Genomic DNA, 25522 nt, shown 5'->3' with positions numbered 1-25522 from the left:
AAGTTAAACACAGAACCTGATCGATTATGTTTTTCAAACTCCAGCCTGAAAGAACATCTACACGTGCTCACTCTAGATAACCATTATATTATACTATATTATACTATATTATACCACATTGCCTTATTATATCATGCTTTGCCTAGATTGCTGGCGTACTTCGCTTCGACTTCGTCAACTATTTTGTTCATCATTATCATCACATACTGGTGCGTGAGCAGAGGAAATTTTTTCCTGTATAGACCAAACCACTCGAGTGGAGGTGTAGCATCTCCAAGATCTTTCAATTGGGGTGCTTCAATATGTAGTGGCTTTATTGGAACGTAGATATATCTTGAATCCAATTTCACGTCTTCAATACTGATCTCAGATTCGTCCAGTATATTGTTTTTCATTTCACTTGAAACTAGTATCTCTTTTTCGCTACTTTCTGTTTCTTTATTTTTTCTATCTTTTTCCTCATTTTCTTCAACAAATTTGACTGATGTCCTAGAGCTCCATGCTCTCGAATGGGTTGTCCACATTTCTCGGATAAAACTAATTGACCGAAGATTCCAACTAATGTCCACTTTCCCGCCAAACGAACTGTTGAAACTATAATAAACCACATTGCTGCGACTGAGTTGATCAACCGTTACCATTGAGATCAATAAAGAAGGAAATATAAAAATAGTCCCACCAGTAGCAGCTTCTGAATGCCTAACAAAATTTGAAACTGACAAATCATTAAAAACTTCTTTAGAAATTTGATTCTTGAAACTGGATAGCTTAAGAAAAAAATTATTAATGACCAATTCTAATTTGCTTTCAAGAAAGTTATATTCGGAATCTGGATCCAATGATTGTAGTTTTTCTGTTTCAAAAAGATTGATAATTCCATCATAACTCTTTTCATCCTGTGAATATTTTGCAAAAGCATCACTTGCTTCATATATCAATACTTGAGAATCGATTAATGAGCTTGGATATATGTGAATCAAAACTTTTCCAAGTGTAACATCTAATTCAGTTTTGAGTCTATTGATACTTTTTAGTAGTTCATCTGCAAATTTCTTGGACTTGGTTGAACTCTGATCATTGTTCAAATTTTCATCATCTAAAATATCCTTGTAGGAAGTTTTATTATCTTCAGAAATACGAGAAAATGTAGAATAAATATCCAGAAAATTAGAAGCTGATAGAGCTGTTAAATAAATATTTAAAACTGAACAATTACCCATCCCAACTAAACGATCATGAGAAACCCCTAATTTATCTCTTTGATTAAATATATTACCACATAGTTTTTGAATATTAGCAATGAAAAAACAATGATAATCAAATCCAATCTTGACTTCTATTTTTTCAACTCCTGCAGATATTAAGATAAGTGGAATTTTAGAGCCTTCTCTCCAAGAAATAACTGAATTCAATCTAATATCTTCAAGTAAAACTGATCCACTTAATCTTCCTTTACTAACCAAGAAAATATTATCAAATCCCAACGTCATATTTTGTCCCCAATCTTTGGTCTTTGTGCTAACAAACCAAAATCTATCCAAGTTGAATGAAGCAATACCCAAAGACTGGCCAAAATCAACTTTAACTGTTGTATTTATCAACAAGAAATTAATAGTCCAAGGAAAAGCATAGGTTGTAGTTACTTCATGCAATCTGTTTGCCAAACTTTGATCAATAAAATCACTAGGTTCTTCAACTTTTAGCTCTGCTAATTCATTCGATGAATCAGATTTATATAGTTCTTTGGGAAACCAAATATTCAAAAACATATCAATATCTTCTAATTGCTTGATATTGACATAATATGAATTATCCGCAAAAATATTTGCTGAAGAAATACTAACTGAATCCACATCAGATAAGGCTACATTTAAAAGAATTTCCTTTATTTGAACAGATCCACTAATAGCTCTCGAATAAATATGTTGTAAAGAAGCAGAAATTCCAGAAAGTAAAATCGAGCCATTGATCATATCCGTCTGTTGATCTTTGGTTATTGTGTTAAATTGAATCTTTAAACTATTAGTAGACACAATTGCTTTGACTTTTGCTGTTGGTTCGCAACTCAAACTTATTCTTTGAGGTTTAACATGCAAAGAAAATTGAAAATCAAAATCTCTTAAGATCCGAATTAAATTTATTCCATTATTTTCAGATTTTTTATCAGTTAAGTTAACTTCTGCTTTTTTGGTTTGGTTTTCTGATACTGGCCGTGATTGCTTCATTAAACATCTAATTCCTGAGGAGATGTCAATTATTATAGGAACACTATTTGCATTCAATGTGTTATCAGAATCAAAAATTATAAATTTCAATAATAATTTTTGTAAGGAATTTAAAGTTTTGCTATTATACTCAACCAAAATTTGAACCTTGGGTGAATGAAGATTCAAAGAACCCGAACTCAATCCAAACGATGATTGAACTATATTAATGTTCCCACCAGCAAATGTCATTAGACATTTCAAAGATTTAAGACCCAAAAACTGAATCCACATGCTACTATCAACAGATTCAGTTTTAACAGAAGACACCCGTAGCGTCCTTTTTCGATATTTAGAACTTAGATCCTGAGTTAGCACAACAGAATTCAAAAAACTTTTCAAAACTCCTGGAATTGCTTCGGATGAACATTTCACATCGAGTTCCTCTCCATAAACAGTAAACTCAACATCTTTACTGTTGTTGATGTTGGTCTTTACATCATAAAATACCTGAATACTGGGTAAAAACGATCGATTCTGACCTTCGTCAATGTTTTTGTTAGGAGGGCAATAAAAGTTATCAGAATAACAACCATAAGAAGTCCCAAAAAATCCATATTTTGTTTTAAAGATTCCCTTGTTTTTTTCTAAATTTATAAATGCCTCACTACAACCTGTTATTATGCCCTTTGGAGCAGTAATACTATCATTTTCATCAAATATCCATCCAAAACAAACATTATGCAAGAAAAAATGAATTGAATATAACCCAAAAAGTGTTTCAATTGGATTAGACAAATCAAAATCTTCTGTAGAATTCTTAAAGTTAGAAGTGTGTGATAATGAGTTTTGATATTTTTCAGCAATAGAAGATAAGATGTCTATACTTTGGAAAATTTTGACTAAGACGAATGGGTTAAAATAAATACGAGCAAATTGAGATTCCGCTTCTATTTTTTGTTTAAAGTCATTTTCAGTTTTGACATTTTTTAGCTTAAATTCAAAGTTTATATCAATAATTCTCGACATCATTTTAGAGATAATGGAATTGTTAACAGAAAAATGAACTGAAGACAAATCAAATACTCCATTGATTGGTACAATAGAAAAAATGTCTTTATCATATTTGCTATCTGCTTTAGATTCTTGAATGAAATTCTGCCAAAAAGATTTTATGCTTTCAAGCTCAATAAATAATTCACAATCTTCAATTAAAAAAGACAATCTAATAATTTCGCTTATAAAAGAAAGTTTGAATTTATAATCACTTGACATTGTTTTATTACCATTTTCAGATTCCAGATCTGATATTGTTTTAATAAAAGAAGAAAATTTATTGAAAGTGATTTCAAAATCATTTTGTGTTTCAAAAAAAAGTTTTAAAATATATGGTAAATCAGGAACTTTCAACAATGACTTTCCAGAAAAAATATTCACATCAAAAATAGATTTGTTAATAGAAATGAGAAATTCACATCTTGTTTTAGTTAAAAACTTAAAAGAATTGTGGAAATAATAAATCAAATTGATATTTTCTCCATTATCATTTTTATACAAAAAATTATTAGTTATATCATCTAGTGAAAAGTCCAAAATTAAAAGCGAATTCACAAAATAAAATACACTAGATATTCTTGAAATTGATCCGTTTAAGTCAATTGAAGAAAAAAGATCAAGTTCCCATGAGATTTGGTTTATCTGAAAAGAAACTATCCAATTTGAATTCAAAATATTCTCAACAAAAAAATTGGGACTTGAATCTGAGGTCTCCGTTTGATGCATTTCATTATCAGCATCTGAGAGATTTAAGTTTTTAAAAATATCCAACTCATTATTCAAAAAGATGTCTGCAAATTCAATATACACATCACTATTTTTTTCAAATAACAAATAAGATGTTTTCAAATTAATATCCAATTTTTTCATATCTTTTTCAGATGAACTTTCATTCACAAAATCAAGTAAAAGCTCTTCAAAAGAATAAAATCCCAAAACAGAAGAATTGAGTAAAATATAAAAATCAAAATACTTTAATGTGTAGTTGCTTACCATCGAAAATTTATTTTGCAAAAAATCCAAAGATAAAAACAAAGCAAGTGAACTGTCTAGTGAGTTGCATTTGTATGAAGTTTTATCGATCAAAATCTCAAGCTCCAGATTTTCAATAAAAAATAATGCGTGTGCAATAATAACACTGTTATTTTTAATTTCTTTGTTATTATTTTTCTCACTAGAAACTAATGTCTTAGACTCATTCTGAAAAATACTCGATTTGGATATGTACTTAAATGCTTTGATCAAACTGAAACAAAGAGGAGATATTTTAATAGAAGAAGAAAATACACTAATGTTGATTTTAAAATTTTCTGGTTTGGCTCCAGGTTGGATTTCTAATGAATTCAAACCTTCTAATAAAAAACTGGGGTTTGAAACCTGAATATTAATATGATTTAGCAAAATATAATTGTTTTCCATATTGTCAGAAATTAAACGAATGCAAAAATTTTTAATGTAAGCTCGAAAAGAAAATTCTTCTATGTTTTTCAGTTTGGTCGATTTTTCAAAAACATATTTGAATATGTAACTTTCTTCAATGTTGAAATCTTCCCAACTTCTCCAATCGGAAAAAAATCTTGCTACTATTTCTTTTGAGTCTTTTGGTGCCTCCCAGAGACACAAATCAAAAACTTTTAAAGTCCTTTGATGCCATTGGCTCGGTAAATTTAAAAAAATATGTCGCAATTTAGTTATAAATCTCCAGCTATCACTATTCCTGATATGATTTTTTGATAAACCAAATATAAACATTGGTTTTGTTAGCGCAGCTGGATCATGTTGAACAGGATATTCCGAGTTACCAGTTGACAATTTGTAAAGTAGTTCAATCTCTGCTTTTTTTTGATTCGAAAAAACAGATTCAAATTTCCTAGTCGACAAAATAGTTTTTTCAAATAAATATATCAAAAAATTTTCTAACCAGTATAATTGTGATTCTTTGATTAAAATATTGAAATTTTCCAAACTAAAAGATGAACAGTTTTTCACTTTAGAATCGTTAGTATACCATGCTTCAATATCATTTAACAAAAATGTAAAAATATTCTCTGATTCTCCAATGTCATTCTTATAGATATTCAATATTATTTGTTTTACATTAGCGGCAACCGTTGTTTCGTCTTGAGTTTCCATAATATTCTTTGACTCTTTCACAATCACTTTTTTTTCTTTCAGTGACACAGAAATGTCAGTTACTTTAAATGAGATATGTGACTCAATAATCTTATGTGAAGATTCTTTTGTAAATAACTCTTTTACAGAAGATACCTTAAATTCACCATATTTAAAGTTAAAGGAGGAAACCAATAATCTAAAAAATTTTATACCGGATTTTTTTTCTAACATCTCAATAAGTTCATCCACAGTATCAATTTGCAAATTATCTAGAATACTATCAAAAGATGTGGAAAGAAAGCTTTCAAGTACATCCAAAACTATTTCAAAAGAAGAAGGCAATAAAAAACTGTTGGTAGTTGCAAAATTAATAATCAAGCTATCAGTTTCAGTTTCAGAATTTTGTTCGATAATATTCGGCACTGTGCTTTCTCCAAAATAATACTCGTTTTCTTTTTTTTCCAGTCTTTTTGTATTATTAGGCTTTTTTGATGTATTATTTTCATTTAAAAAATGTTCCGAACTCGCATTTTCTTTTATGAAATTGTGATTAAAGCTGTTATCATTTTCCAAAAGAAATGTTTCCTCACTATTAGAATAATCATCAAATAAAGAAAGAGAAGAAAACGGAGTATTTTCAAGAACTATTTCACTTGTGAAAGAATTCAAAGGCCAGGAAATATCAGGAATAGGTAAAGATGGAAAAATAGCATGATAGGAATTTAAATAAAAATCATCGCGATTTTTGGTTGCTAAAAAAAAGGGACATCGATGAAAACATGCATCATGTTTTTGTAAATGTTGCTGTTGTAACACACTTTCCGAGATAAAATTTTTTTTCCTTCCAAAATTTGTTAATTCAAGAGAAGTTGTTAAACCACCATATAAAAGTGAATCATTTTTATTTTCTTTTATTTCAAGTGAAATTGAGTCCACCTTAACATCTAGCCTTGAACTATATTTATTGTTTGCCAAATCATTGAATTTCACAGAAATTTTGTTTAAAAATAAAGAAACAAGCCCCGAATCCTTATCATCAGATAATTTTATGGAAACCAGAGGACAGAAGTAAGTGAAAAATGTAACATCATGAACTATAGGGATAGATGTCAAAGATGAATTTTCGATATCATCATATCCAAATGCAATTTTTTTAAAAGAATTGATTAGTTCATTTAAAAAATTTCCACTAGAGTTTATTATAACTGCTCCATTTTTAATATCCCATTTACAAACATATGTGGGTTCATCAGGTGGCAAGCCAAAGAGTCTATGGCCGTGAACATTTATAGAATCAATAAACATATCATATTTCTTTTGTAATTTAAAGCCTAAATTTTTTTCAAACAAATCTTTAGTTTTAATATTTTTCATGAATTTGAGATTTATTGGAGAAATATCGCACTGTAAATCCATATAATAATTTGTAAACCTGATATCAACATCGAAATTTGAAAGGCTTAGAGACATATGAGAATCCGAATCATAAATATGATTTGGTAAAATTAGACATCCATCATCAACACAAAAAGAAAATAGAACATCGATCTCATTTTCGGTTCTTTGAAATTCATCAATTTTTTTTCGTTTTCTTTTTGATAAAGTTGGAGTAAATTTTAAATTATTGATAATTTTTTGTTGATTATTTGCATCAAAAGACTTTCGATCTTTATCATTAAAGGAATTTTTATACTCTTCAAGAGTTTTAAAATGGATATTTTCACCGAAATAGTTTTCAATAAAAGTCATAATGTATTTGACGGAAAAACCGTAAGCAATAAAAGTTACATTTTCACCTTTACAATTTATTATAATTGAATCAACCAAGTCCAACTCAACTTTACTATAATAGGTATAAGAACCATCTACACTAAAATTATAGGATTTCATGGCCTTATTAGATTTTGAAAAACTATTAAAAGTGTGCCAAGAAGGGGCTTCAATATTGAGATTTAAAAGTTTTGAGAATAGATTAAAATGAATTGTTGTGGATTTGGGATAGATGCTTAAAGTTGGAACTTCCAACTGAATTAAAATATCTTCATCTGTCTTGATTGATAAATAAACATTTTTATCAAAATCTAGAGGATTATTTATAATGTTTTTTTCATTAATATTTAAATATAAAGCAGAATTGCCTATGAGATTCCAGTTAAAAATATAGAGGTAGGGTCTAAAAAGATTATATTGATTTAAAGCTTCTTTTGGAGTGGTGTTATTTGTAGTGAAATCGTAAAGTAAATCAGTTAATAAAGTGAAATGATCTCTTAATAAAAAAATCTCAATATCTCTTGAAGTGTTATTTACAGTCCATTTATTCGTATCATTCCACTTTAAAGGATAGTTCATTGTTAAGTTTAAATTATGTTCTGAACACTTTAAAAAGATATCATGATTTAAACTCGTACTTAGTTCAAGGTCAGTTAATCTACAAATTAAATTGGAATTAAAGCCATCTGGTTTTAATATCATATCTGAATTAATTTTTATGGAGGAACCAGCAGAGAATTTTAATTCTAGCCAAGCAAAGGGTCTTTTAATATCAAAATCTAGGGAATTTAAATCTAAAGAGTTTTGAGTAGTTATTGATGGAGAATAGATCGAATCAAGTTGAGATTTTTTATCGTTATTATGATGATTTATAGAAGAAAAATTTGAATTAAAATCAAAATCAAAATCAAAATCAAGATTAGGGTCTAAATTCTGATTCAGATCCGAATCCGAATCAAGGTTACGATTAAGATTAAGGTGCTTTTTTTTGTTTAATTGAGTTTTTTGATATTGTTTGATTAATTCGATATCTTTACTATTTTCCTTCATTGGAATTCTTAATATGGAGCCCTTATCTATGAAATTGATATTAATTTTAAAATTTTGGTATTCCCGTTTTATGTTAATATTATCATTAGCGTTATTATTATAAACCAAATCTTTATAATTATTTTGATTTGGAAAAAAAAAGTTGTATAAAGATATTCTTTGTCTTTCAGCCCAAGGGCCATAGTTTATTATAGAATTTGATATTATTAAGTCTATGCCAAATTGAGGAGGAGTATCTAATTGCGAGGCAATCGCGTTAATTGAATGTTTGGGGATATCATAATAATAGTTGAATTGAATTGACTGAGCGTCTAATAGAGTTGAATATATAGCGTATTCAACGTTTTTAGTTAAAAGTGATAAGTCATTTGCCGAGTTTTGAAATAGAGAGGATTGATCATTATTATTAGAAGATTGAAAAGATTGGGTGGATTGGTTAAATTGGTCATAATGAAGGTATTGTGGCAAACCTTTCCAAATTGTCGAGGAAGATTTATTTTTTTTGTTTTTGTTTTTGTTTTTGTTTTTGTTTTTGTTTTTATTATTATTTTTATTTTTATAATTGAATAATTTTTTGAAACTTGGCCATAAATATTTATAATTGAATAATTTATTAAAACTTTTCTTTTTTTTGATTTTATACTGGGAATTATTATTTGTGTGGTAATTAATTAAATCTTTTTTATTTGAGTTGAAATTTATGACTGTTTTAACTTTTTTTTTTTTGAAATTGAGTTTCAAGTCATTATTTAAAAGAGTATTTTTATTATTATTGTTTTGTTTGTAATTATCATTATCATTATCATTAGCAGTAGTATCATTATCAGAGTTGTAGGATATGTTTTTTTTTATGGTGATTTTGAATTTGTTTAAATTTAAGATTAATAATTGATTATACAAATCGTTTTGAGATAAAGAGGATAAGATATCTAAAGAGCCAATTGCATCATTAAATGAAGAGATTAAAATTGAAGAAGTGAGGTTATTACCTATTATTAAAGCGCCTTTATTAATTGAGATTGATAAGGGAAGAAAATTTAATATGAAGCTTAAATATTTTGAGTTTTCTTTATCTAATTTTATGTTTTGTTTTGTTTTATCAATGTTTTCATTGTTATTGTTGCTATCGTTGATATCGTTGTGATTGTTGTTAGTATTGTGATCGCGATTATCATTATCGTTATCAAAATCAGAGTTTTCCTTATCAGTGTTATCATCATGAGATGGGTTTCTATTACTGTTGGAATTCTTTGAGAAATCGGTTAATATTTGATTATATAAATCAGATCTGTTGTAATAGAATACCTCTAGGCCATTGAGCTTGAGGATGTACTTTGAGGGTAATTTTTCATTTAATTCAGACTCATAAGAGGTGGAAGAATTGAAGAAGTAGCGCGAGAATCTTGTGTTTCTCAACCAGTAGCGCCAGACCAAGCTGCCATGGAGAACAGACACAGTGTAGTCGTTGGTGACGATGGTCAAGTTCTTAAAAACACAGGAGCCCACTAGGAATGAGAGCTTGAAGGACTGGAAGGTGATGGAGATGTTGTAGAATTTCCAGAGAACGAGCTTCAAGACAAAGGAAATGAGCAAGCCCAAAAGCCTGTTGAAGTAGAAGATGATGCCAATGCAGAGAAAAATCAAAAGAGCCCAGAGAACCAGAAATAACAACTTGTAGTTGGAGAACATTGTGAGTGGCAAAGAGCTGCTTCTGCTGCTTCTGCTGCGTTGGTTCGTCGTTTTGTTCCTCTGCTTCGTTTACTTCGTTTGCTTCTTCTGCTTCCGGCGCGTCTTCCACGCGCCTCTCTGCTGGATGATGCCACTATAACGGAATTTCCGTATCCGTATACAGGTGTATATTTTTTAACCGTTTGAAACTACACGGCACGGATATTAACGGCAGAGGATTGTGTGTGGTTACCACCGTATCCGTCTATAATATCCGCGCATATCCTTAGCGGATCCTTACATCAGCACTGAGTCGTCCAGTGTTCCATCCGTGTGGATCCGGCTGAGACACCATTTCACTTGTGAGACTTTGAACGACGCAGTTTCAGCTGTTTCAACTTCCTGTTAATTTCTCGTTTCTGATTAATTTCTGATTAAATTCCACCCAAACTCCTTCAAATTCAGCAGAAGAAGCTCTGGATCCTGTCGTGCTGCTGTTTTTTGTTCTCTGTTCTGCTCCAGCGACACTCCACTGAGAAAACAAAGAAACGAATCTGGTTTCCAACGAGAATCTGTGCCGGGACTTTTCAAACTTATACCTTCAACCTTTGAAACCTTTAGGGACATTTTATTTCATTTTCCATTTCCAATTTCCAATTTCCAATTTCCAATTTCCAATCTGTCATAATCTTTCATTGTATGATATTATATTCCACATCCTATTGTCTTCCACTTTCTTTCATTTCACTTTCATTTGTTCTTCCATATCTTGCTTCATCTTCTATTGTATAATTTCCCCCTCAATTTATTGTATTTTACACTTTTTCACTCCTCATATGCGCTGAATCTCATAATGGACCTGTTTCCAATTAATTTACCTTTAAAGGATATAACTCACTTAGACCAGAATAATAACTATCATAACACTTTAGACCTAAATTTAACGAAAAACTCTTATTCAATATCAATAGCATTACTAAACAAATCTCCTTTTAAATCTTTTGCATCAAATAGCACTCATAATAATAATATAGATGATGAAAACGATGAAAATGATGAAAATCACGAAAATCACGAAAATGATGAAAATATTAATAAGACCTTTTTAAATCCAAATTCACCTCAATTTGAATCCACTAATTACTCAGATTTATTAAATTTCCTTAAAAATGATTATAATACCTCTTTTCAAAATAATTCCCTCTTGGTAAATACCTCAAATCACTCAATGACTAAAAATGTCTTATCTTCTTCTTTCGATAATTATTTATCCAATTTTGCTATAAACCAATTGATATCAAACTCAGATAATAAATTAATCGATAGCATTAATGATAATGATAATGATAATCAAAATAAAAATAAACATAACAAAACTAACAATAATAACAATAATAACAATAACTTATCACTATCAGATGATTTATTAAATCTATTCCAATCAATAGAAAATAATAACTCCAACAACAACAGTACTCTCATACTCAAATTATTAATAGAAAACTCAATATACAATTTAAATGATTACTTCGCCCAAAATAATATTCAAAATACCCTCCTCTCCTTGTCTGAAATCTTAGATCTTAAAAACTCTTTATCTTTTTTAAATAACCAAAAATCACAATTAAATGGCTCCTTCATAAATTCAATCAATTTATTGAAAAATTATACTCTACTATCCATAAACAACAACAATAACAATAACAATAACAATAAAGATGATGAAAATTTAACTCTAGAATTACTATCCCAACTTATAGACTCAAACTCAAACTTAAATGCAATCAACAAACAAATCAATTCAAAAAATTTATCTCTATTAAATCACTATTACAACTCTCTTCTACTCGGCTATATCAACAACATATCAAACTCTTTTCTCTTTTCTAATGACAAAAAGTTCTTCAACTCAATTAATACCCCTTTAATTCATCCTCAATCTATTCAAAACAATTTATATCTAAAATCTCTAGACAAAATTTTTGCTCATATCAACTCAATTGCTGCAAAACGTAATATAAGCTTACCAATAAATTCTCTGGTTGATAATAAAACTGATAATAAAATTAATAATAAAATTGATAATAAAACTCAATGGATCCAAAATTGTATAGACACTCTATTCCACAATAATATCAATACAACCACTACTAATAACACCGATAATGACATCTCTAAAAATAAATCGGGCTTGCCTATATATCATACAAACTCTTCTTCCACATCCCTTGCTTCAAATGAAAACACATTTGTCACAAGAACTTCTCCTTCCTCAACAACATCAACAGAATTAACCTTCTCTTCTCCTACCCAACTATCCAAGTTAAAACTTACCACCAATATTAATACTCATAACAATAAAGAAAACGATGCTGATAATAACAATAATAATAATAATAATAATAATAATAATAATAATAATAATAATAATAATAATAATAATAATAATAATAATAATAATAATAATAATAATAATAATAATAATAATAATAATAATAATAATAATAATAATAATAATAATAATAATAATAATAATAATAATAATAATAATAATAATAATAAAATTAAAATTAAAATTAAAATTAAAGATAATAATACTGATATAAATGACAATAATAATCTTTCAAATTCCAATTTAACCAACCTTAGTAAAGATCAATTAATAAACCAAATTAATGACTTAAAAACAGCTTTAAACGATTTGAAATTTTCTCAAAAATATATTCTTAAACAATACAATAATGAAAAGGAATTTTATTCAAAATCTCTCAATGATGTTAATTTATTAAATGCAAATTTGCAAAATAAATTATCAAATTCAATCCAAAATTTGGAAAATACTACAAAAAAATTACTAGATATCCAAGTTACTAAAGATAAACTAGATTCTCTTTTAAAGAAAACAATGAAAGAAAATAATTCCTTGAAAAAAAAATTGACAATTTTAAAAATCGATAATTTAAATATCAATTCAATTAATTCTTTAAACTCAATAAATTCATCAAATTCAGTAAATTATCCGAACCATGATTCTTCTTTATCATTTTCTGCAGGATCAACTCAAAGTTTCAATTCTATATCCTCTGAAGATACTACTCAAATTGTTAACCACACACTAAGAACAACTTTTAGAAGAGATTCAAGTTTATTATATTCTCCAATAACTGGCTTTAGAATCAAAACTAAAGATTCCCCATTATCAAATCCTTCGACTCCATATTTTCAATCGAATTTTTTTTCAAATAATAACAATAGCGCTAATAACAGTACTATAAACGAATATAATGACTTTGAAGGTCCAAAAGGCAGTGACAACAACTCTTATTTTTCATTACCTGTAAAACCGTCTCTTAAAGCTGGTAATACATTACCAATAATTTCTCATTTGAAGTCAGAATTTAAGAAAATGGTTGAAGATTTAAGTAACGATCATTATAAAGAAATTACTACTGAACATGCTGAACGGAAAAGATTGGAAAATTTAGTTAAATTGTACCAAGAAAAATTTGGGAAATTAGATTCTAGTGAAAACAAAACTTTTAGTATGGATAGTAATACTTTCTTGAGATCAAAAGATAATTACTTGTTTAATGATTCTGTCACAAAGACTAATGATTTTGCGTCTGAATTAAAAATTCGGGAGTTGGTTTAAAAAAACAAAAAATCAAGTTATATTTAATGGCATTCAGCAAAATGTGTATTCAATGGTTTCAATGTTTTCAAAATTTATTTATTTATTTATTTATTTATTTATTTATTTATTTATTATTATATTATAATTGTTATAATCTTAAGATTCAAATATGAATAGTGTTTTTCTATTTTTTAATTTTTTTTTTGAGCATCTCATTTTTGCTAGTTCTTATTTGTCTTCTCTTTCCATTTTTCAAGTACTTTCGTTACTTTTTTTATTCTTTGTGACTTATATTTATGTTTTATATTTATCAGTTTTGGTGTATATTAAATTTTATTTCCTATGAGCAATTTATTTTTATAATTTTTTTTGATTTATTTCTATGATTGGTTAAAAATGATGTATCTTTTTTCTTTTTTTCTTCATCTATATATAATAAATTGTATGTTTTATTATTTTGGTCTACGAATTAATTTGGTTTAAAGCACTGAATAAATGTAGTAGGTTTTTAGCATTTGAACAGGATCTAATAGGCTATAGGTAAAATAAAATGCAAAAGTCAAATAAAAAAATAACAAAAAGCATAAAAAAAACTATAAAACAAATGTAAAAGTAAAAAAAAACCTGAAAAAACTTGAACCTCCCTTTTTCATATAATATAAACCTTATTGGGAATGAAAATAGCGTAGAATATATTTTTTTGTTTTGTTTTGTTTCAGAAGATAATTGTTTGAGAATATTTGAAAAACATTAGTAATATAATTTGTTTTATAATATTTATAAAGCAAACTACACATATATATATATATATATATGTATTAAGAGAAATAGAGTGACGAATAACAAAGCAGCTATAAAAATACAACAGAAGTAGATAAACCAATAAGAAGTAAAAAGAATATAAGAAACAATTGTAAAACATAAAAACCAAACAAGAAAAAAGTGAACTGAAAGACTATTCTGGACCATCAAAGCAAAAATGTAAAAATAAAAAAAAACACATAATAAACATAATAAACATAATAAACAAAAAAAATAATGAAATGAGAAGGTAGCTAACAAAACATTTACATATTAGATGGACTCACTATATATGAACTAAGATTAAACGATTGAATAGATAATTGAAATAAAAAATTTAATATTTTTTTTCTGGTATAATTAGTTATTAGTGTAAAAGAAATTTATTTAATGTCTGAATTAATTTCATTTTCTTATTATCTAACTTTTCTAATTTTTTTTATTTTTATTTTTTATTTTTTTTTTCATTTATTTTTTAAATTTATTTTTCAAGTTTATTTTTCAAATTGATTGTTTTTGATTAAAGTGATTTTCGAGTTTTGGTTATTTTATGATATTTTTTTGATTATGTTTTTTTTTTTGGTTAACGACCGAAATATTTCAATTCAATAGGACGTACAATGTTGAAAATAACGAAGGAAAATCCGAAAGCCAATTCAAAACCCACATCACCACCATAATCACCAATTTGTCTAGAAACGACACCCATATACCAAGTTTGGTTCATTCCAAGAACAGCACCAACGACACCTGAAATAAAGCCCGAAGTACCAGCAATACCAATTGGCAATTTTGATTTATCAAGGTAATCATCGGGATTGTAACCAGAAAAGCCTCTTCTGTAGATGAAGTGTTCAGATAGCAACATTGAAATATAAATGGCAGTATAGTAGCCAATACAGTTCATGAAATTATGCATAACATCAGAGAATTTATAATAGGCAGGAATACAAATAGCCAAAGTTAAGAAGTTACCAAAAATGGTCCAGGCAATTCTGGGAACAATTCTGAATTTGGACCAGACGGCTTGAAGACACATCGCGATGGAGTACATCGAGGGAATATTGTTGGAAACTGTTGATAGAGCTAATAGGACACAACAGAATTGGCCAAAGCCATGTAAAGATTTGACTACTAAGACTGAATAAAGAAGACCACCGATGGAGTTGTTGTTGTACATTTCAGCCCAATCCTCGTCGATCAAGGTTCCAGTGGCACAGGCAGCACCCAAGATCATCGTGAAGATTAAAGGAAAGGTTAGGCCAGCAAGAACAGCAAAGAATATTTTGTATGGGTTAGTTCTAACAGACATGTATGTGGTATAATCAGCAGCATAAGTGGTCCAACCGGCGGCGAAACCAAAGACAGTTCCACCAAAGGAAAGAACGTTACCAGCACCAGTTTTACCAGTAGCCCATTCTCCTTCAGTGAAGTTTCCAGATCTTGCCATTCTTGCAATAACAATGATAAAGACAATAAACGAGGGAATCCAGGCGTACATTTCAAAGAAATGGATAACCCTGTAACCGAAAAAAGTGACAATGATAGTGATAAGAACAATGATGATACAAGCAACCCAGGGAGGCAAGGCCCCATTGTTAACGATATGTAACAATTGAGCAGCAGTCATAATATTGATAGCACCCCAACCAACAGCAGAGACACAATTGATAGCAGCAAAAATTCTCATGCCAAAGCTTCCAACAAAGAAGGAGGATAAGATCATTTGTCTCAAACCGAATTTGGAGCCGAAAATGGAACAAAAAGCAAAAGGAATTGCACCTAGAAAGGTGAAGAAGATGATAACTACTACACATTGATAAAAACCGAGCTGAAAGAGAGTTATACCTAGAGCACCAAGGGCAAAGGTTGAAATAACCAAATTGGCTGCGACCCACATGGAAGCAGCAGACCAAAGGGAGGTATCAGTTCTTTCATCGTCTTCGACTCTTTGAACACCTCTAGTTTCTAGTTTGAATTGGCTGGTTACTCTGTCGACTGCTGTCAAAAACCTGTTTTTTCGAGGTTCAGCTTCTGTTCTTTCTGAAGCATCCAAGTAAGAGCTTGTTGACATGGGTTGTATAGGCTGGATTTTCTCAAGATCTTCGTACATATTTCTATTAAGCATATCTATTAAATTAAATTAGATTAATCAAAGATAAGTCAAGAAATGCTTTGATACCAAAGAGCTATTAATGACAGGAGATGAAAGTTGGTAATGGATAGGTAGATAATGACGAGAAAAGAAAGGGAAAGAAAGGAAAAGAAAAAAAAGAGGAAAATTGGGGAGTTAAAAGGATTCAAAGTGATATGTAAAATTAGAGCAAAAATTAGCTCAAAGCCCAAGAGTTTGTTAACAGATTAGTAAAATGATTAAGGGCTAAAACAATAGGATGGATGTTGTGATATATATCGGTATAATTTTATTGAGTGAAGTGCAAATGTGAAGTTTTATCTGAAGCTTTGGAGTTTTGGAGTTTTGAAGTTGCGAAATGAGAATCTTGGGAAGGAAGCGAGTTAAGAGATATGATTAAAAGCTAGAGAAATAGAGCAAAGCAAGAAGAAAAGACAGAACAAGTCCATGAGCAGCTATTCTTTTAAAGGATCGTGAGAAGGCAGAAGAAACAGCGCAGTTTTAATCGGTTTTGAACAGACAGAAGAAACACTATAAGTCTCAAAAAGATTGACGTTCTAAGCCGAAAAGATCACTTTGTAAGGAGAATTTGCCAGAGGTAGTTTTTCTTAAAGGCTTTACAGTTGGAGCGGTGCCATTAGAGTTAGAGTTTGCTTGCTCTATTAGGTCTTAAATGCAGACTTAATTGATTCTTAGCAGGATCAGAGAAATACTCACCCAGTCTTGGCTCTCTCTTAATTGGATCTGAACACAATGTGAGTACCATGTAAGTACAGCATTAGTCAAACCTTAATCCAAATTGTCTGACATGCAACTGTCTGTCTGCCGCTGATCGGCCGTGACTTTGTTTGTGTTGTACAAACAGTGCTCTCAGACTGGTTTCCACGGGGCCAGCGCGGCTGCTTCTGAGCCTCAGAACAGCTGTTCTTGCTGAAGGGCCCTGTTTGGCGGGGTGGGCACCAGGTTTTAATCCCTTGGTCTTGGAAGCAATCCCTTGCTGCGGAAAGCGGCTAAGGATTTAAAACCGAGTACACCACGGGTGTAACTGCACTTGCATTGCACTTGCATTGCACAGCAGATTGAAAAACTACTCTCTTAGAGGGGTGAGACTGGTATATCAATGCGCAATTTTTGATTTAGTGCAAATATATTTTGGTTTTTTAAAACAGTCAGCTGACCAGTTGGCATTTTTCCGCTGCTAACAGATAAAGTGTCAAGTTTGTTCTAGATGAATGCAGTTAAAATATTAATTGACAATTTTCAATATTATAATCAAATCGTCCTATGATCTTATCGGTTCTGTTCTATTAGAATCAATTCAGGTTATCGTGCCCACCATTTGCTTGAAATAATTTATATTATTGAGTGGTTGTGTATTTCACCGCAAAACAAGTTCCGTTAGCCTGGTTTTTTTATCAGAACAAGTTCTCGCCTTTTTTCTTATATTGTTTTGCAATTTTTTTTGTGTTTCTGATGTTAAGACAACTTCCAAGTCTCTCAATTGTCAAAGAGTTGGATTTTGTTGCCCAATTTGAAATCATTGCGATTCATTCGAGTGTAAATTCAACGTTTTCATCTCTATAAAACAGTATGTGGTTACATTTATCCGCCTGTTGTAGTGACAGCATATGGCTAATGAACGGCTAATACTACATACCATTAATTACTATTAATCACGATCAAGCACCATCAATTACCTAATATCAAATTGTTTTTATCTTTAGCATTTTTTCATTTCCTTTGATATTTTTCGTCAATTTGTAAATCTGTGGTGCTCCAACTGCCTGTTTTATGCAAAACTTTATGCTGAAACTTCCAACAGGGTTTAGTGTTCGGCGTCATGTACACTAAGAAATACCGGTCACTGTCTTAGTATCTCAGTGTCTCTTTCAATGTGAGTATGGAAATTCAACCATCCAGAAAAACTACTTAATCCACTCTTATTAACTTCCTAATCGTTTTAACACATATTTAATCCTTTGCAAATACTTATTGTTTTAGCTCAGTATTGTTCCGTAACTCCCATGTATCGACCTTTATTGATTTCAATATCAATGTAGGGAAATCTGTTATTCATTTTGCTCACATTAATCTAAGGGCGGTTACTTATCAGCCTGATTTTTACTCAGAGCGCAAACTCCTCTATTTACACATATATGTAATTAGTTTCAATTTCAGAGGGACAAGAGATATACATTTGTATTGACAACAACTACTTGAAATTAAAAAAAGGCCATATATTTTAGTTAAGTAGAGGAAATATGAATCAAAGGGTATGATCAATCAATTATTTCAATCAATTATTTCAATCAATTATCATCATAGTACACTCAAAAGTAATCTAACACAAAATTCTCTAAAAAATAAACTAAACTACCATTGTAAATTGCCTACCATTTTTATTATTTTTACTTTTATTTTTTTTCATACAATGTATATGTGATATTTAGCGAAGGTAAGCTGATTTTGTGAAATGTGAAAACTTTTGGACTGACTAAAAAAAAATGGATTTGGAAAGTTATTAGTAATAAAAGATATCCATTATATCTGATATACAATAACACTTAATAGCACTTTTAAAGCATAAATTCCTTTAGCGTATAAATGGATAGAAATAAATAACTGTTTTCATTTTTCGTTTATAAGAGAAATGAATGTGATTTTCTTTGATTTTCTTTAATTTTATTTTATTTGATTTGATTTTATTTGATTTTCTCTAATTTTCTCTAATTTTCTGTAGTTTTCTATAATCGGTTTTTTCAAATTAAATTAAATCTAAGACACATGTAAAATAATTTATATAAATTTAAAGATGAAATCACCATTTCCTTGCATTTTAGTTGAATTCCAATTACATTTCAATTTTGTAAATTTTCATCAAGTGGTTATAAATGCAAGGGCAAAATAGCACAATAGTAATGGGTATAAATTATCACCCAAAAAGACAAAGAATCGTATAGATTTCTTTTTTTGTTTAATACCAATACTAGATAGTAAATACTTTACGAATAGTATAAAATGTACTTGGTATTTGCTGATGTTGAGGAATAATAAATGACCGTAATGAGGATTGTGAATAGCGATGACTACTCGCAATGAAAACAAAATCATTAAAAAGTAATGAAATAAGAATTAAAATAGCGATGGACATGGTAATTGAACCACTTGCTAAACATGCAATTGAAATTGAAACTACACTACCAAGTATTTCATTAACAGCATCATTCTAATACAAACTCAATACTCTGAATTCATGTTGGGAATTGAACCCATAAAGGCATGTGACCATATATACACGTGCAACCACATCAGTCACGCGAGACAAACAGTCATGTGACAGTAATCATGTGATTGGAAGAGAAACCTTTATGACGGATTTGGTGCGCGTGCTTGTTTTTCCGTTTTAGTGGAAGAAGCTGCAAAGTTGGCAGTTGAAGGTGGGTTTTGGATCTAAATTTGGCAACTCTCCTTTTTCTAATCTTTTTAGACAGCATCAAAAGGATAACTACTTATCAAGTAATAAGATAGTAGCCATTCAATGTTAATCAATAACGTATAGATAATTCCCAGAGTATCATTGATAATACACATATACATTTGCGTTCACATTTGCTTATAATGACTAATCTACAACTATCACAAATAACGCTATTAATTGAAGAATGTAATATCATAATCGAAGAAAGAAATAATATTAAAAAATTGAATATCAGTCCGTCACTAAACGATAATAATGACTTGATATCGATATTGAATAAGATATTAATAAATTTAAGAACATTTGAAAATAATCTAATTATATCATATACAAATGTTAACAGCAGTAGTAATAACAATAGTAATTATCAAAATTTAAATCAATTAAAAGAAGAGTTTTATGCAAAAGTATTTGATTACAATTTAATAATAAAAACATTAATCAAACAAACTAGTGATAATAATAATAGTAATAATAGTAATAATAATAATTTGGAAAATTTGGATTCACTTATAAATTTAAATGATTACCTTTTTGATAAAAAGGAATTGCCAATCGTTCAAAATATACTGAAAAAGAAAAGCGTTCGATTCAAAGACAATTTGATTGAAGATGATCCAGTAACATTTAATCAGCCATATAAAGACTCACCAGCAAAGGGCATCTATAAGGATAATTACAGCAGAAACATTGATACCAGTACTAGTGGCACTAATGATAACCGTAATAGTGGCGATAATGACAATTATAATAACAATGACAATGAACTATTCACAGACTCCTCAAGCACCGCCAGCCTAGACAGTTCAACCAGCTCTGAAGGTTTCGGCAGCATCGCCAACCACCAACTCTTTGCACAACAGCAACAATTGCTAACGGTTCAGGATGACAGATTGGACTCTTTAGCAGAGTCTGTGAGAAGACAACGAGAGCTTGGTTTGACAATCAACGACGAATTGGACTCGCAGTTGGTGATCTTGAACGACGTGGAGAGCCTCATGGACAACTCGCAACGAAGACTCAGTAAGGCACGAAACAACCTTAGACGCTTTTCCAGGAAGCTCAAGGAAAATGGCCAGTGGGTCTTGATCTTGATGCTCATTATTGTGCTTCTTCTTCTCTTGCTCATATTCTGAATCTGAATTTGAATAGCTGAATTTCTAAAGTCTCTGCTCACGACTCGAACCGCAGACCGTTCCCTGAGGCAAAACACCGCTCATACTGTCGTCCGCCGTGCTGCGGCCACGGTTCCGGGTCCGGGTGTTTATCTGCAGATATCCGCGGGGCAGCTGTCCAACCACAGTGGGGCGGTGAGCGGGCGAGCAATGACCTCCTGACCAAACTGCGCGCACTGATTGGCCAGCTCACGACGGCTCCTTCAAAGCGGCGGAGGCGCGCTCCTGAGCGGGAGAAAAACAGGACAAAAACACGACGCGGGCGAGGGCCGAATCAGATCATGTGCAAATTTCTGGGTTGCTCATCTGCGAGCGTTTTGGAGCAGCACTGAGAAGATCAGAGGAAAGACACTGATAGCTGTGAAGGGCTTTCAGAGACTGAAGATATAATCAGATTACTATCAAAAACCTGCTCTTTTTCTTTCTTCTTTCTTCTTTTTTCTTCTTGTTTTGTTTTGCAGACTTTTTTCTTCTCTTCTTTTCTTTTTTTTTGCTTCCTCTTCTCTCTAAATGTTATAAATAAAAAGAAATATTCTCTCATATTGCCCAACGTTTTCCTACCAACTTTCCATGTCTGACCTAATACCTTCAACACCAGTTAATCCCTCAAATTTAACCCAAAATGATATAATAAAGACTAAACTCAGTAAGACAAACAAAATAAAAGACAAAAATTCGCTAGAGTATGTCTATAAAACTGCTATAGCTGGTGGAATATCTGGTTCCTGTGCCAAAACCATTATAGCTCCTTTAGATCGTGTCAAAATTTTATTCCAGACTGCAAACCCTGAATATAAACAGTTTTCTGGCTCTTTTTTCGGTTTATTTAAAGCTTCAAATAAAATCTACTTTAACGATGGCCTCATAGGCTTCTTTCAGGGCCATTCTGCCACTTTATTAAGAATCTTTCCCTATGCTGCCATTAAATGGGTTTTTTACGAACAAATTAGAAATATCCTTATTCCAAATGATAACTACGAAACAAACATTAGAAGATTACTAAGTGGCTCTCTAAGTGGAATGATAAGTGTTTTTGCTACTTATCCTTTGGATTTATTAAGAGTCCGTTTGGCCTTTGAAACAAAAAAAATTCATTACAATCCTTCTCAAAATCAAATCGACCCCATAAATCAATTAAATCAGATCGGCTTCAAAAATAACCACAGATTAATTTCAACAGTAAAACTAATCCTAAAAGAACACCCTCCTCTAGCCACATCTCACAATCCCTTTTTAAAATTATTCAATGTCATTTTACCAAATCAATTGGCTTGCTTGTCAAATTTTTACAGAGGTTTTACCCCAACTATTCTTGGTATGATTCCCTACGCTGGTGTGTCTTTCTGGACTTATGATTTATGCCATGACATCTTTAGATCCCATCTTTTTGCTCCTTATACTGTTCAAAATCCCGTCATGAAGAATATAGAAAACAAAATCGAAGAAGAAAAACTAATCTATCCCCATTATGAAAAGAAACCCTTGAAAAGTTGGGCTCAATTGTTAGCAGGTGGGTTGGCTGGTTTGGCTTCTCAAACCGCTGCTTATCCTCTAGAAGTTATCAGAAGAAGAATGCAAGTAGGTGCCATAACTACTTCAAATGGTGAGTTCATGACCATAAAGCAAACTGCTAAATTAATATGGCACGGATCTGGTATAAAAGGCTTCTATGTCGGTTTATCCATTGGTTATCTAAAAGTAACTCCCATGGTTGCCTGTTCTTTCTTAGTATATGAAAAGTGTAAAATGTTTTTTGGTCTTTAAAACACCTTTTCTATATTTCTTTTTTTTTGTTTAATTCTCAATTCTCATTTATTAATTCTTTGTTGCATATTTTATCTCTACTCTCATATTTATATTATAAAAAATCTTACTACTAACAACAAAAACAAAACAACAACTAAACACTCTCGGACTTATTTAAAGTGCCTTTTTTTTTCTTTTTCTTTCCTTTCTTTTCCTCTTTTCTTTTTTTTAATCGCTTTGACTTCTTTTTTAGTTCAAGTTTTAATTTTATTTTTTTTTATCCTTTTTTTTATTGGTTAAACTATAGATAGATACTTTTTTTTTCAAACTTGACAATATTCATTTACTATAAAATGTAATTATATATTCAAATCATCGACAACTGATATTATCAAAAAACAATACTTGTCAATTATCAATAAATAGAACTGAAAAATCTATTCGAATTCAATCGAAGAGCAACTAAAAAATAAAAATAAAAATAAAAATAAATAAAAATAATAATGATAATAATAATAAAAACATAAACACAAAAAAGAAATTTTAAAATTAAAACACAACAAAAAAAAAACGAAAAAGGAAAAATTCAGAACACTAAAAATATCTGGAAAAATAAAATCATATAAACTAAAATAAACTAAAATAAGGTAAAATAAACTAAATAGTAGTAATTTCTTTTTCTTGTTATAACATAAGCAACAGGGGTTTTGTTTATTGTTTTTATTATTATTTTTTTTTTTGACATCAACAATAACAAAGTTTAATTTTATAAATTTTGTAATTTTATAAATTTTTTTATACAAATTTTCAGAAAAAAAAAACAAAAAAAAAACAAACTGATCTTAATAAAAATAATAACATTAATAGTCATATCTATAGAACATTTCTATAGAGCATTTCTTGCAAGTTTATCAAATCTTGAAAATGTATAGCCAATAAATGGTAATTCATTTTTGATATCGTTTCTATCGCCACCATTTTGTTTATTTTGCTCTCTTTGTTCAGCAGCTGCTGTTAAATATGGACTATCTGGAACATTTTCCAAATCATCAGTTGGGAAGAATCTTGTATCTGTAATACTCGATAATTTGGGAATAAAAGGTGCTTTAATTTGTCTAATTGTCTTCCAATTAACGCCTCTGAAAAATGGATGAGATTTGATATCAAGTGCACCATTATGTCTACCCAATCTGTTCTCAGAGTTGGTTAATAATTTGAAAATTAAATCTTCGGCTTCTGGAGATAAATGAACATCTTCAGGTATTTGTAATGTTTCTTTCCAATGCAAAATTTTTCTATAAGTCTCATGAGGTGTACCTGAACAAAAAGGAGGCCATCCTACTAAGCATTCATACATAATTGCTCCGAGTGACCACCAATCACATTCCTGTCCATAACCTTCATGAATGAAAATCTCAGGAGCTATATAATCAGGAGTTCCAACGGTTGAGTAGGCCATTAATCTTCTGGATTTTCTCCAAGTTTGCATTTGCTCTTTCATTGTCAAATGGATTGCATCAACCATTACGGAATTTCTCGAGTTTGTATTTGATGGAGATAAAAAGTTAGTGTTCTGAGAATTTATATTTGTATTGGTATTTATATTAGCATTTTCAGGTACAATTCCTCCTAATAGTTTTTTATAATAGTTTGAATCATGGGTCTTGTGGAAACCAGTTGCTAGACCAAAATCGGATAATTTGATATGTCCCTTAATATCTATAAGAATGTTATCAGGCTTGATATCTCTATGGATGTAGCCTAATTTGTGGATGACTTCTATTGCTAAGACACATTCAGCCATATAAAATCTGGTAATGTCTTCAGTAAAGACATCCCATCGAATCAACATGGTCATTAAATCACCACCAGGTAAAAATTCCATTATAAGATAAAGATATTGAAAATCTTGGAAAGAGTATACTAAAGAGACAATCCATTCAGAATCAGTTCCGGCCAAGACATCTCTTTCAGCTTTAACATGGGCTAGTTGGTCTTTTTTAGACATTTCAGATTTCAATAAAGTTTTCATTGCATAGACTTTTCCAGTATCAATTTTTTGAACCAATCTGACTTCACCAAAGGCACCCTTTCCAATGACTTTGATGGTTCTGAAATCGTTTAGCGTTAGTTTGGTTCTTCTTAATCTGATAAATTGAGTCTCCTTGTTTAGTAATAGCTTTGCTTCTCTATTTTTTTTTGCAACAGAAATGTCGTTTAGAAACTCATTTTCCAAGGCTATTTTTCTTTTATTTCTTTCTATAGCGTGTTGGACAGATTTCTTGTAGAAGTCTTCAATTTTCAACTTGGTGGAGGCAGCTTTTTCTAAAGTGTTCTTGGGAATGTTGTCAGTTTTCCTAACAAAATAGACGTATTTGCTTTTGCTACTGGGATTATTTGAGGTAGAAGAACTGGAGTTGCTGCTGTTGGAAGCTGAGATGGTGCTGGTGTTGTTAGATGAAGCACCTATTGCTGCGTTCATAGCGGTATTAGCAGCCAAGGTGGATTCAGAGGAGTAATTATTCATGTTGGAGCATAAAAACGAGACAAAGGATAAAGAGAGGTAGAGGAGAGTAGCTGAAGGAGTGAGGACAGTGCAGAGAAGATCAAGCTAGCATTTAACAAAAGATTGAATGAATTTTCAGCAAATCAGAAAATTTTACCATAAGTTTTAAGTGGTTAAATTGGGCG

General features: G+C 30.3%; 7 protein-coding genes across 7 annotated transcripts; 3 read left to right on the top strand and 4 right to left on the bottom strand.

Annotated features, from left to right (window-relative positions):
* Positions 1-53: 53 nt before the first annotated feature.
* On the bottom strand, positions 54-9934 carry CSF1 (Csf1p). The gene is made up of 6 exons (XM_020191026.1): positions 8901-9934; positions 8777-8819; positions 8111-8665; positions 6029-7924; positions 887-5908; positions 54-829 (listed from the first exon to the last, which is right to left on the bottom strand). Exons 1-6 carry the CDS (start codon positions 9882-9884, stop codon positions 132-134), a joined length of 9198 nt encoding a protein of 3065 aa, XP_020050050.1. The 5' UTR covers positions 9885-9934; the 3' UTR covers positions 54-131.
* Positions 9935-10304: 370 nt separating this feature from the next.
* On the top strand, positions 10305-13645 carry ASCRUDRAFT_83660 (uncharacterized protein). The gene has a single exon (XM_020194850.1). The coding sequence runs from the start codon at positions 10717-10719 to the stop codon at positions 13513-13515; it is 2799 nt and encodes a 932-aa protein (XP_020050049.1). The 5' UTR covers positions 10305-10716; the 3' UTR covers positions 13516-13645.
* A 314-nt stretch (positions 13646-13959) lies between these two features.
* Positions 13960-16426, bottom strand: ASCRUDRAFT_5683 (cytosine permease; the record flags this gene model as incomplete). The annotated part of the gene is made up of 2 exons (XM_020191192.1): positions 13960-14031; positions 14966-16426. 2 exons carry the CDS (start codon positions 16424-16426, stop codon positions 13960-13962), a joined length of 1533 nt encoding a protein of 510 aa, XP_020050048.1.
* A 2787-nt stretch (positions 16427-19213) lies between these two features.
* On the bottom strand, positions 19214-19638 carry ASCRUDRAFT_73535 (uncharacterized protein). Its single transcript, XM_020192331.1, has one exon. It carries the CDS (start codon positions 19581-19583, stop codon positions 19419-19421), a length of 165 nt encoding a protein of 54 aa, XP_020050047.1. The 5' UTR covers positions 19584-19638; the 3' UTR covers positions 19214-19418.
* Positions 19639-20050: 412 nt separating this feature from the next.
* ASCRUDRAFT_67813 (syntaxin) lies at positions 20051-21046 on the top strand (the record flags this gene model as incomplete). Its single annotated transcript, XM_020191431.1, has 1 exon — positions 20051-21046. One exon carries the CDS (start codon positions 20051-20053, stop codon positions 21044-21046), a length of 996 nt encoding a protein of 331 aa, XP_020050046.1.
* Positions 21047-21655: 609 nt separating this feature from the next.
* Positions 21656-22849, top strand: LEU5 (coenzyme A transporter; the record flags this gene model as incomplete). Its single annotated transcript, XM_020191191.1, has 1 exon — positions 21656-22849. One exon carries the CDS (start codon positions 21656-21658, stop codon positions 22847-22849), a length of 1194 nt encoding a protein of 397 aa, XP_020050045.1.
* An 829-nt stretch (positions 22850-23678) lies between these two features.
* CBK1 (serine/threonine protein kinase CBK1) lies at positions 23679-25494 on the bottom strand. The gene has a single exon (XM_020192330.1). The coding sequence runs from the start codon at positions 25356-25358 to the stop codon at positions 23718-23720; it is 1641 nt and encodes a 546-aa protein (XP_020050044.1). The 5' UTR covers positions 25359-25494; the 3' UTR covers positions 23679-23717.
* Positions 25495-25522: the final 28 nt, after the last annotated feature.

The sequence above is a fragment of the Ascoidea rubescens genome (genome assembly GCF_001661345.1).
Source record: "Ascoidea rubescens DSM 1968 unplaced genomic scaffold ASCRUscaffold_1, whole genome shotgun sequence".
In the NCBI taxonomy this organism is placed as follows: domain Eukaryota; kingdom Fungi; phylum Ascomycota; class Saccharomycetes; order Ascoideales; family Ascoideaceae; genus Ascoidea; species Ascoidea rubescens.
The sequence above is the reverse complement of the archived record's forward strand: the minus strand, read 5'-3'. Positions and strand labels throughout refer to the sequence as shown.

Excerpts from the sequence above, each read along its gene's own strand:
- CSF1 (XM_020191026.1), bottom strand. The coding sequence starts at position 9,884 with ATGTTCTCCAACTACAAGTTGTTATTTCTGGTTCTCTGGGCTCTTTTG. Across the intron at positions 8,820-8,900 it reads AAAAAAAAAAAGTTAAAACA|AAAAGTTTTAATAAATTATT; the intron begins GTCATAAATTTC and ends ATCAAAAAAAAG. Across the intron at positions 7,925-8,110 it reads AAAGCACCTTAATCTTAATC|ATTTTGATATTAAAAGACCC; the intron begins GTAACCTTGATT and ends TAAATTCCCTAG.
- ASCRUDRAFT_83660 (XM_020194850.1), top strand. The coding sequence starts at position 10,717 with ATGGACCTGTTTCCAATTAATTTACCTTTAAAGGATATAACTCACTTA.
- ASCRUDRAFT_73535 (XM_020192331.1), bottom strand. The coding sequence starts at position 19,583 with ATGTCCATCGCTATTTTAATTCTTATTTCATTACTTTTTAATGATTTT.
- CBK1 (XM_020192330.1), bottom strand. The coding sequence starts at position 25,358 with ATGAATAATTACTCCTCTGAATCCACCTTGGCTGCTAATACCGCTATG.